At 34.8% G+C, this 12,005-nt stretch overlaps 1 protein-coding gene across 1 annotated transcript in view; it reads right to left on the reverse strand.

The window, feature by feature from the left end:
* ft (fat) overlaps positions 1-6,178 on the reverse strand; it is an 88,831-nt gene extending 82,653 nt beyond the window's left edge. Inside the window, exon 1 of the mRNA XM_053756401.2 lies at positions 1,089-6,178. Within this exon, the coding sequence (XP_053612376.2) occupies positions 1,089-6,158 (5,070 nt within the window). The 5' untranslated portion in view covers positions 6,159-6,178. The remainder of the gene's footprint in view (positions 1-1,088) is intronic.
* Positions 6,179-12,005: the final 5,827 nt, after the last annotated feature.

Here is a 12,005-nt window from a genome sequence, read left to right on the forward strand (position 1 = left end):
GGGTTTAAAAAAATACACAGCTGAATCTTCTAAGTTTTAAGGTTTGTTTTTACACTGAATTATGGTGTGTGACATCACAGCCGCAAATGAAACAGGAAACGCGCGAAGATGCGAGAGAAAGAGAGGAGGAATGAAAGATTATTTTTATTCCGACACCTAATTAACGTTCCCAAAAGCATAACAAACGAACTCATGTTTTACGCATAATCTTCAGGCTTGAGAATGAATGTTGAGATATCGTCCAAGGAGATTGAACTTATCGTAATTTAGAGCCTTCGATTAGACCGCGCCGGTCGACATACGCTAACGAGCATTCGTTTGAATTTATTTTATTTTTATTTTACAAGCGGCATGCCTGGATGTTTTGTCCAAAGACGATTGTGCAAAGTTAATTGGATTGTTCTCGTTGGATTGTCAAGTGTGGGCAGCACAGTATACAGATTTGATCCCGATCGCTCAATCTGTCGACATGAGACACAAATGTCACTGACGTACTGTGGCTTTATTTCACAATCTGATTTTATAAAAAATGTGTACTGTTAGTTATTTATAAAATATTCGAAGGGAAATGTTATTTCACTTAATTTATACATGAAGCTAACTAGCGTATTTTATAATAGAGCATCTATGCAGTTGTATAGTTCCAGGTTGATAGCATTTGGTGTGAATTTAGTATACTATTTCTTTGCCAAAATATTTCCAGCGCGCGCGGAGAGAGCCCTTCTAAATCTATTATTTCCATGAATAATCATTAGAAAAACATAGTAGTAGGTTCTTATTATTTATTTCTTGACAGAAGGGATAGAATGCTTCTATATCTGTACTGCCTCTATACATATCTCTATACTGCCAAACTAATTTTATATGTGTGTGCATGTTTTTTAAATTTGTCCTTATTTAAAGTCAAAAAGAATAAATGTTCTTGATTGAAATTATTACTGGTATGGAGTTACAGAGCTGGAGGATTAAATATGCTACTTTTAACTGCGAGCAAAGCTGCTGGAAACAACGATTAGTTTATAAATTATTACAGTATATACTAGTAAATAGTACACATTTAATATTAATCAAGTAAACTAGTGACTCACCTTAGTTGTAGTGGTTTTAAGTGGAGCACTAGAAGAAACGCCGCAAATTTCCACTTCATATTTATCAACACCAGACTCACGGTCCAGAGACACTGCCGTTGATAAAATTCCCAACGATGAATCTATATCAAACAGCCTATGCACTTGTTTTCCGTCACCAGTCACATTCACTATATAATAATCTAGTCCAGATTTATAGTCATTAGTTACATTCAAAATAGCAGTACCAGCTGGTTCATTTTCAGCCACGGAAACCGAGCCAACATTAGTCCAAGTAACACCATCTAATTCAGTTCCACCCAAAATTACATTCAAATAAGTCTCAGTGCTTCTTTGTTCGCTTAACACGGCCTCATCTGTAGCTTTTATGACAAGACTCCATCTAGCTTCAGGAGGCGTTGGAGGATAGCGGAGTGTCAAAGCACCATTGCTTCTATGCAGGTCAAATAAATCATTTCCACCATGAATTAGCTTGTATGTGACCAACCCATTTGTCCCAGAATCCAAATCACGAGCTAGTACGTTCATAATAAATATTCCACGACCGATACTTTTTCCAATTCTCTTAGTATTTATTACAGCAGCATTCATAGATACAAATATGGGAGCATTATCATTTATGTCTTCAACAATAACAGTCACTAATTTTTCAGCCGATAATCTTGCAGATGGTGGTTCAGCCCTATCGTATGCAACTACTGTTATTCTAAAAGTATCAATAGTTTCTCTATCTATAGGTAGCAAAGTGTGTATAACTCCAGTGATATTATTTATAGCGAAATGACGTCTATTGTTATTTGGGTCTTGATGTTTGATGGAATAATAAACTTTACCATTCATACCAGAATCGGGGTCCTCAGCAGTTACCGTTACAATAGGCGTATTATTTGGTATCCCTTCTCTGATTTGTCGTACAATAGCAGTGTTAGTAAATACGGGCGCGTTATCATTTGCGTCTATTACATTTACAGTAAAAGCTATACTTGATGATAGACTTGGGCTTCCATTATCAGTTGCAGTTATATTCAAAGTATAAGATGTCAAATCCTCGTAGTCCAGTTTTTTGTGTAAAAATAATTCCCCTGAATAACTATCAATATAAAAGGCTTCTTTCCTATTACCTGCAGTAATAGAAAATTGTAACTCTTTATTTATTCCTAAATCTGCATCTGTAGCATGAAATTGTATAATTTTTTTGTTGATTGGTTCAGTTTCTAAAACGAACGCCTCCGTTTCAGTATGTGTAAAAATAGGAGCATTGTCATTTTCGTCCAGAATATTTATGGATATAGTAGTTGAAGCTGATAAACGTAAATATTGTCCCGAATCATGAGCCAATACTGTTAGCTGATATCTGTCGGTAGTTTCTCTATCTAGAGGTTTGTTTATAAATAGCTGACCAGTTGCCTCGTCTAGTGAGAATTTTCCTGTATCATCACCTCCTATGAGTTTGTAATAAATATCGCCATTGAGCCCTTCATCAGCATCAGTTGAATATACTCTCATTATTGAAGCTCCTACAGCTGTACCTTCAGATACTTCAACTTTATAGGGAGTTCGCGTAAATATAGGTGCATTATCATTCACATCAGTTATATAAATTGTTACCCTTACGGAGTCAGATAACTTTACTCTTCCATTGTCACTTACAGTAACAGTTAAAGTTATATAATTTTGACCTGTATTATGCTCTAAGCTTTCTCTGTCAAAAGATTTCAATGTTTTAATGAAACCATTTCTTGAATCAATACGAAATTCATTCTGTGTTACAGGCAAACTGAATGTTAATTCAGCATTTCGACCAATGTCTTTATCTATAGCGGTTAATTTTCCGACAAAAGTATCTGGTGGTTCATTTTCTTTAATTTTAAAAATAAAAGTTGTATTAGTAAATTGTGGACTATTATCATTTTCATCTAAAACGTGTATGACTACTGGAACTTGAGATGACCTACGCGGTACACCATGATCAAACGCTAGTAATGTCAATGAGTAATAATCTCGTTTTTCTCTATCTAATGGACTTTTGACATACAAAAACCCATCAGGAAATATTCCAAATTTTCCGTCTGTATTTCCCTCAAGTATAGAATATGATATCTGTCCACTTGCTCCAAGATCGGCGTCGGTCGCAGAAATTGCAAAAAATCTTGTATTTACAAGAGTGGATTCAAGTAGAGATGTTTCATATGAGGTGTGATCGAATATTGGCGTATGATCATTGACGTCTTCGATTATGGCAGTTATAGAATGGTAAGACGACAGCGATGGATTTCCGTTATCAGATGCTGTAACTTCGATTAACATAACATTGCCAGGTTCTCCAGATATGGGTTTATTTAAGTAAATGACTCCAGTTGTTTCCGAAATTTTGAAACTATGGTCAGGGTTACTACTCAATTTATAAGATACTGTTCTGTTCGAACCAGAATCGCGATCAACAGCTCTTGCGAAATACACTTCTTGTCCAACAGCCATATTTTCAGGAATGCGTATTTCATCTTTATCTTCTAAGAATATGGGGTAATTATCATTAACATCTAGTACTGATATGTTCACAGTAGCAAATCCAAATGAAACGCCACTTTTAGCCATCATTTTTAAATGATATGTCATTTTATCTTCACGGTCTATATTGGCATTTGTGGTAATAATTCCACTGTTTTCATCTACTTTAAACATGCGCTTAGGATCTCCTTCCAAAATATAGTAAGATACTGTGTCATGTGAGTTTTTGATATTCACTTTTCCAACGAATCGGCCAATATCAGGACTGGAAGTACCTTTATCTTCAAGAATTTTAAAATTATAACCGTTATATTCATGGAATTCAAGATTTTTACGGTATGATAATTTTACAATTTCTACTATTGCATTTTCAGATACACCTCTGTTACCTTTGTCTTTACAAGAAACATTCAATGAATATATTTTCAGAGGAGCATTTCGGAAATCTTTTTGCAATACAACATTACCAGTCCACGGTTCAACATCAAAATAGCCATCGCCACCATTTTCAAGTTTGTACATAATTCTAGCATTTTCACCATCATCCAAATCAAACGCTTTTACTTGCAAAATATTTGTACCGATGGGTATAGCTTCATTTATGATTTGTATATATCTTTGTGGATAAAAAATGGGATTATTGTCATTAACATCCAAAACATTTAGAAAAATAGTAGCTGTGGATGATTGTGGAGGAAAACCTTGATCTTTAGCTAAAACTTGTAACTCGTACATTGATACTTTTTCTCTATCTAATTGAATAAGAGCACTTAATTGACCAGTAATTGGATCTAATGTAAAAGTGTTTGGGTATTTCCTTTCAATACTAGGTGGTAAATAATAGGAAACAGATCCATTAGTACCTTGGTCATAATCAGAAGCAGTCAATATTAATATTTCCTTGATTGGCTTAATATTTTCAGCTAATGTTGCATTTATAATGGCTTGAGGAAATGTAGGTGCTTCATCATTTTCATCTAATATTGTAATTTTTAATCTGGTATAAGCCCATTTTGGATTTGGACCTCCATCTCTCGCAGAAACATTAAGTTCAACTGTACCCTGAATTTCACGATCAAGAACTGACTTAGTGGTTACTAATCCAGTTAAATGGTCAATATCAAACCACTGTAAATTGTTTCCGTCATAAAAATCATAGTATATCTCAGCATTTACTCCAGTATCTTCATCTGAGGCAGTAATACTAGCAATATACGTTCCAGGAGGTGCCAGCTCACTTAAAACTGCTGAATATTCAGATTTCTCAAAAACAGGCTCGTGGTCGTTGACATCATTGACGTGAATCACTAAATATGAAGTAGCAGTACGTGGAGGCGATCCTCTATCTGTTGCTACTACAGTCAAGTTATATTTACTTATTTCTTCTCTATCCAAAATTCCGTTCACGTGCACTATATACACACTTGAAGAGTTCTCTAATCGAAAATGGTTTAGTTCATTACCTGATACAATACGTATACTTGTGATACCATTTAATCCCGCATCCATATCACTCACTGTTATTGCTGCTACAAGAGACCCATTTTTTGCATTTTCATCAACTGTTGCAAAATTTGCTGTAGACGGTACATAAGTAAAAGTAATAACTGGATCATGATCATTTGCATCTATAAGGTTAACAGTAACGTAAGTCCGAGCATCTTGACGAGGTACGCCATGATCTTTTGCTATCACTGTTAGGACACATGTCATATTACATGTAGTATTTGTACAGTATTTGGGACAATTTAATTTTTTGGTCGTCGTTATAATACCAGATTCTGGATCCACAGCAAATTGTTTTTCAGTGTCAGTTACTTCATAGGTGATTTTACTATTATCACCCAAATCACTGTCCGTCGCTGTTACTTTTAGAACAGTGGTTCCAGGAGGCACACTTTCATTTAAAGATACGGAAAAATCACTTTGATCAAATATCGGTGGATTGTCATTAACATCTAAAATAGAAACGTTTACTTGAAGATATCCATACTTTGGTGGATTACCACCATCACGCGCTGATATGTTAAGTATATAAAAATCATTCGTTTCTCTGTCTAGCTTTCCTGTTGTTTCAAGATGGAGATATGACGTTTGTCCACTTGGATTAACTGTCACATTCAGACGGAATTTACCTTCGGTGTCACCGTCTACTATCCTGTAGTCATTTGCTATACCGTTTTCACCTAAATCCTTATCAGTTGCAGCGTCAAGCAATAATTTTGTCCCAGCGGCCGCACTTTCCGAAAAAGCAACCGCTATACTAGGTTCTGGGAATTCTGGATAGTTGTCATTTACATCTGTAACACGCAATCTGACTTCAATAGGGTAGGTAGGTTGACTTGATAAAACAACAAATGCATAACGGTCTACGCTCTCTCTGTCAAGGACCATATTAGTTTTGATTTCACCAGTAACAGGATCAAGAACAAATTCTTTGGGTGGTTCGTTGAATCGATAAGTGAAGCCAGGTTTCGTTGGGATTTTGCCAACGATGGTTCCAATAGGTTGATCCTCAGCAACTCTGAGATCGACGCCGGTATCGACAGCGCGCGATTGCATCTGCTCGGAGGCGAGGCCGAGGCCCGCGCTGACGAGCAACGCCAGCGCCACCAGCGCCACGTGCCATCGCTCCATCCTCGTCATGACACCGATGAAAACATTGCACACTTTGTTCCTCGTCAGCGAAAGTTTAACGTCCACCGGGAGCACTCGCTGTGTCCCGTTCGCGCAAAGCCGCGCACTCGCTCTCGTCAGGTATGCAGCATGGCCGCAACGACCTGCTCGCGCACGAATATCTCACGGTGAGTGCGACCCGCCGCTGCGCCTACGCCGTCACATTCATTAGTAAACACACGTGACACACTCACTTATCAATACCGGTCTATCACAGTTAGTCCTTATCACGATTATACACTAGACTAATTCATGAAATTCATCCGAAAACAGTATATCACAGGTTAAGCACACTTTTAAGTTAAGTTTGTCTTCAGTTGACAGTTGACGCTTACGGCGGCAGCGGCATGCGGGTCGCGTCGCGGTCGTGGCGGCACTGGCAGGCGGAGGCTTTCACGCCGCCCCGCGCCCCTCCCCGCGCATCAAACCCCTCCTCGTAGCTTTGAAAGCTCCCACCGTGTCTGCGTGATGATGATGCCGAGATAATGGCCGCCGAAGGTATCTACTATTTATTGTTCAATACGAGTCACTTACCATTCCGAGAAACGCACGCGCAGGTAAAAACTTTAAAATTATTTGTATATTTTTACCTTTGTATTTACATTTTATTAATGTCATATTGATTAATTTAATATTACATATAATTATGACATAATGTCGGAAAGTAATATTTTCAGATGCAAATTTCCAAAGAGTAGTTTTGATTTGTCAACTCATTAATTTATTTTTATGTAAATTAATAATACAATAGCTTTATAAAGAGTATTCAGGTTATTAAAAATACAGGTTTTGCAATAATGTAGACAGATCTAGATAAAATTTCTTGTTATTTTGCCAGTGTTCTTATGTTAAATTAACAAGAAATTTTCATTTTAAAACATTAGGAAGCTTTATTTTTTACACTTGTAATTTATTTAGGTACTATGTGAACAATCAAACATTAATTATGTTGTTGTAATGTATTATTTATCACTGTAGTATTTATTTCATGTAAGTTTTTTAAGTTGTTACTTTCACAATGTTATAAAACTAAATTCAGTTGTGATGCTTCTTGGAGACCTAAATCAACTAGCGCGTTGATGTCTTTTACACGGAGTGCAAGCAAACTTGTAAAAAACTTATTTTTCTTCGAAATTTAGGCATTTCAGCATTAAAAATGTATATCTCAAGCCACTTTATAATTCCACTAATATTATAAAGGCAAAAGTTTGTGAGTATGTTTATTACTTCTTCACACACACTCAAACGGCTGGCCGAATAGTTACGAAATGAAAATTTGATATTATGGTAGTTGCTACCATGGATTAATACATAGGCTACTTTTTTCTTCAAAGTATGGCGCTACTGTGCATAAAATTAAAAACGTAAAAAATTGATAATTACAACGAATGATAAACCGGGTAACACCACGTTGTACTGCTCGTTTCACTATAAAATATAAACTTTAAAATTCCCTTAGATCGTCCAGAATATTGTTACGTTAAAATTTTATTATTTTCTTATTAGTTACGTTAACAGTTGTTTTGTTTCAGAGAATCGCTTTAGTTAGTAAGGGTGGAAAGATAGATATTTCAGATGGATTTCGAAAAAAATTTCTCATGGTTTGAGATAGGATACCTAACCTAGCTGGAATGGCACCTTGACTTTTTGACGGGAGGGAGTTTTGGCTTCTATTAGTCCAATAAAGACTTTTTTTTAATCTCCTATGTACTAACATAGCTCACTTATATGCATAAATATAGATATATTATTATGTTAACCTTGATCGGATAGTGCACATAAAAGTATTACCAAAATCGAGAACTCCTAAACTAAGAACTTATAAAAATAACAAATATAAGATACAAATTTTAACATTTGTTTTTCCAAATTCTTTCTTATGATGAGCACAACAAGATTCAATCTGAATGTATGGCACTAAAAATTTACAATAAAATTTCTAATCAATATAAAAGCTTAAATTTAAATAGATCCTCAAGTTTTTCACAGCTATATTAGATATTTATTACATTAAGACTATAAATAAACTCACATTTTTTTGTAATCTTGTGACGTAAATTAAATATTTCTTTTTTATTTTGTGATAAATAGCGCGCTCCTCATTTATTTATTTTTCCATAGTCATAGTCGGTAAAATATGTAGGTTTAAGATTTTTCTTTGAACACCAATTTATAAGTACTCATATTTTTTGCAAATTTATCTTTTCTTTCCCTCTCGATATACCTCCCAAGAGGCCAACGGTGAAGATACTTGTAGAATTTATCAAAGAAAAAACATAACAAATATTATTTATTGGCGTCAGGAAGATGTTGAATGTATTAACGAATACATCCAACATCTTTTTAACCCCGATTAAAATTAATGCCAAGAATTAAATTTGGTATATATTGTCTATAAACGAAAATTATTTTGCATATTATACGAGTATCTACTTACGGAGGCGATTTGCTAAAATAGAAAATGTAATTTACGTTTTTTTATCAGATTACAGCAACAAATAAACAACCCAAGATTTAATTTTAACATGCAAGACTAATTACCAAATAATGTTACATCTGTACAATTGTACTTACGTTTGACAAATATATTATTGATTGATTGATTGATGGAGATATCTTAGCGCAATAAGTGATTTGTGAATTCGAACTTAAATCGAAATTTAAATTAACGTGAAGTGATAACAATTCCCCTTAGCCACATTGCGCTCGCACGATATTGTGCTCCGTTGTTTTTATTGGTTTTGAAACTGACGTGGGTTGACGTGCGTCGAATCTCCATACAATTTCTGCGACGTACGTCAAAACAACGGAGTACAATGGAGCAATGGCGCTCTCAATACAATTTACAAAAAGGACATCTATGTAAATATCCGGAATCATTACGCACGGATCTGTACTTTTTGGAACTGGGTTCATGATTCATGATCACCTAGCTTTTCTCTTCGTTGCTTTCGTACGCCAACAGAGGGCGCCTATGAATAAAATTGAGTTCGCTAGAGTTGATAGAGATGCCTCTGTGCTTCCCCTCATATACTTCATGTTGAAATAATAATAAAGTACTTATCGACCACAAGTGTAGTGAATATTAACTGTAATCACGGTCCTACGATAAATGTACAATGCTTAATTTTCATAAGAGCTTGCATTGATTAACGCAACAAAAAAAACTTCGTCAAATGGTCAATGTGCTCCACTACAATAAAAATATTCCTTCTGAAGTTTCTAAAATATAATAAAAATATTTTTAAACATTTTTTAAGCTTTTGATGACGTGTCCTACTTTTTTTTAACCTCTTAAATGTCCCACGTTTTTACCTATATTTTTAAACATAATATACAAGCTGACTTTTAATTTAAAAAAAAAACGCTGTTGACGCGTATTAAATGCTCATTAAGAAATAGCTACCTTCATGTATCATCATTTATTTTAATATAAAACAAACAACCCTTCTATATCTAACGTCCATGTTAACATTAAAGGTATTATTTTAACCCGTATAGTATTACGTAAATTTTATTCTAGGTTATCAATACCACAATTGGCCCTTCTATCGGTTAAAAATAGCCTTGTTCTGAGTATTTAGAGACTAACCCAATACATTTCTGTAGGAACACTTGTTGCATGGTTTGACGTCACCCCCCTGCAGCTCTGGGGGGGGGGGGGCACCGTGCCTCCACAGTGGGCCGGGAGATGACGTAAAAGCGTTCATGAATGGAATAGAACCAAAAACTGTTATGACTTAGTCATCTACCTAGTATGTTAGGTAGTATATCGACGTTCGTTACATACTGGATCTTCGAAACGACCTTCCATTATTCACAAGTTACTAAACATGTTTGTTCAACTTTATACACACAATTTACTTGTAAAATTAACAAACTTTTAAAGCTATGCACATGCCATGGTACTTTTCCCAAAGTCACCGAACGTGTCCTATCATGGGTCTTTATATGCGGTAATAAAGACCGACTTTGCAGTGAAGTCCAAATTAGATATTTTGAAAATGGGCGAATGTTACTACAGCATACAACTACATTATTTTGTCATGGTCATGTCCGCTCGCTTTAAAGCAGACTTTGTGGTAATCAATTTGCACACATTTCGCGGAACAGTTAAGGGCCTCGCCAGGATCTTTCACCCTATGAGCGTTGTCGTAATGACTAATATCACGTCCTCATTGAGACAAAGAGTAGCGACGAGATGCGAAAATGTTAAATGTACGAAAGTATATGGCTAAGTCCAGTTCCTGTACAGACTTCTAGCTTTTGCTCGCGGGCCAAGGCATACACGAATTTCCCGTTTGTATTGATTATAGTTAAGTAAATATTTCTAAATGCCAAATCTCTTCACCCAGAATGTCAACTATCTGAAACTGACCTGAACTTGCAAGCAACATTTAATTACAACTTGGCAACTGGATCATAAATATGTATGCATTTTTACAAACTTTTATTGTTATTCACCTGTCTGTCTTAAAAACACTTGCAAGTTGAATTTTTCCTACAAAGTTGAAATTTCCCACGTCATCCTGATTGTCAAACTACTGTCAGCAAAATAGTTCCCCAGTATGCCGGTATTCCTAAACGATAATTAACGGCCAATTCCCACTATTCAAATACAAAATGATTTCCTTTACCGCATTCAAGTAGTGGTCTACGAGTCCCTTTCCTTGTTCCCAATTGTTAGATTGGAATACCCTAAGAACCTTTTTGATTTTTATTAGTGTAAAACTAAATAGGTAAAAAATTCAAAATCATTACTATCGGAAAAACTTATAATTTAAAACTGAAAAATAACAAGCTGAATAGTAATTTTATGTCGCCTAAAAATAGAACCAGCTACCCCCTAAGAATACGAATGGAATAGAATACTCTCCAGTAAAGAGTAAAAGAGATAGCTAACGAGACTGCGCAGTTCCAAGTAATTGTATAAAGAACCTAGAAGACGCAGTATATACTGAATTCAAATTTGCGCTTTCAGACCTAAATTTTAAACAATATTCAAATGTTTCAATACATTTAACACTTTTTATTTATTATTTTCAGACTGGTTTTATTTTTCTTAAGATGCATTTTTTTTTATAAACATTTTTTCTAAATATGCATTTTTTAATGATTTAGTTACGACATGTTTTTTTACCTATGAAATATTTTTTAAAATTTAAAATTTCGATTCATTGATAGGATATAAAATCGATCCAATTGTTTCAGAACTGAAGCCGCTGCAAACAGCTAGGAATATAAATACCTTTTGACACAAACTTTTTAGCATGTTGTCACCAGAGATAAAAAAAAATATTTTTGGATGATAGGTACACGACAAAAATAACATAAGTACACCATCAGTTAATGAATTATTAATCCAATTGTATTTCAGCTCAATCGGTTGAAGATATATTTAGCTTTAATTGCACTTGCATACATGCATACATACATTATAAGCAAAATATATGCTTGTAAAATAAATACAAATCGTCACAAATTTCTTTGTTTGACAAATGAAATACTTTGTTACTAACCATAATTCGTGTTTTATTTATGCAATTCCTACTAACCATAATATCGTGTTTTATTTATGCATCTGCAACCAAGATGTAATACATCAGAAATTGGTTTATTTACTACATCAAAAAGAACACCAGCTTTATAGGAGTGGAAAATGTGATCTTTTCATTGTATCCAATATCATGAATATATTTATCTATTCTCTTGAACAAAAATGTGGGCGTTTCA

The sequence above is a fragment of the Plodia interpunctella genome, chromosome 16 (genome assembly GCF_027563975.2).
Source record: "Plodia interpunctella isolate USDA-ARS_2022_Savannah chromosome 16, ilPloInte3.2, whole genome shotgun sequence".
Lineage (NCBI taxonomy): Eukaryota > Metazoa > Arthropoda > Insecta > Lepidoptera > Pyralidae > Plodia > Plodia interpunctella.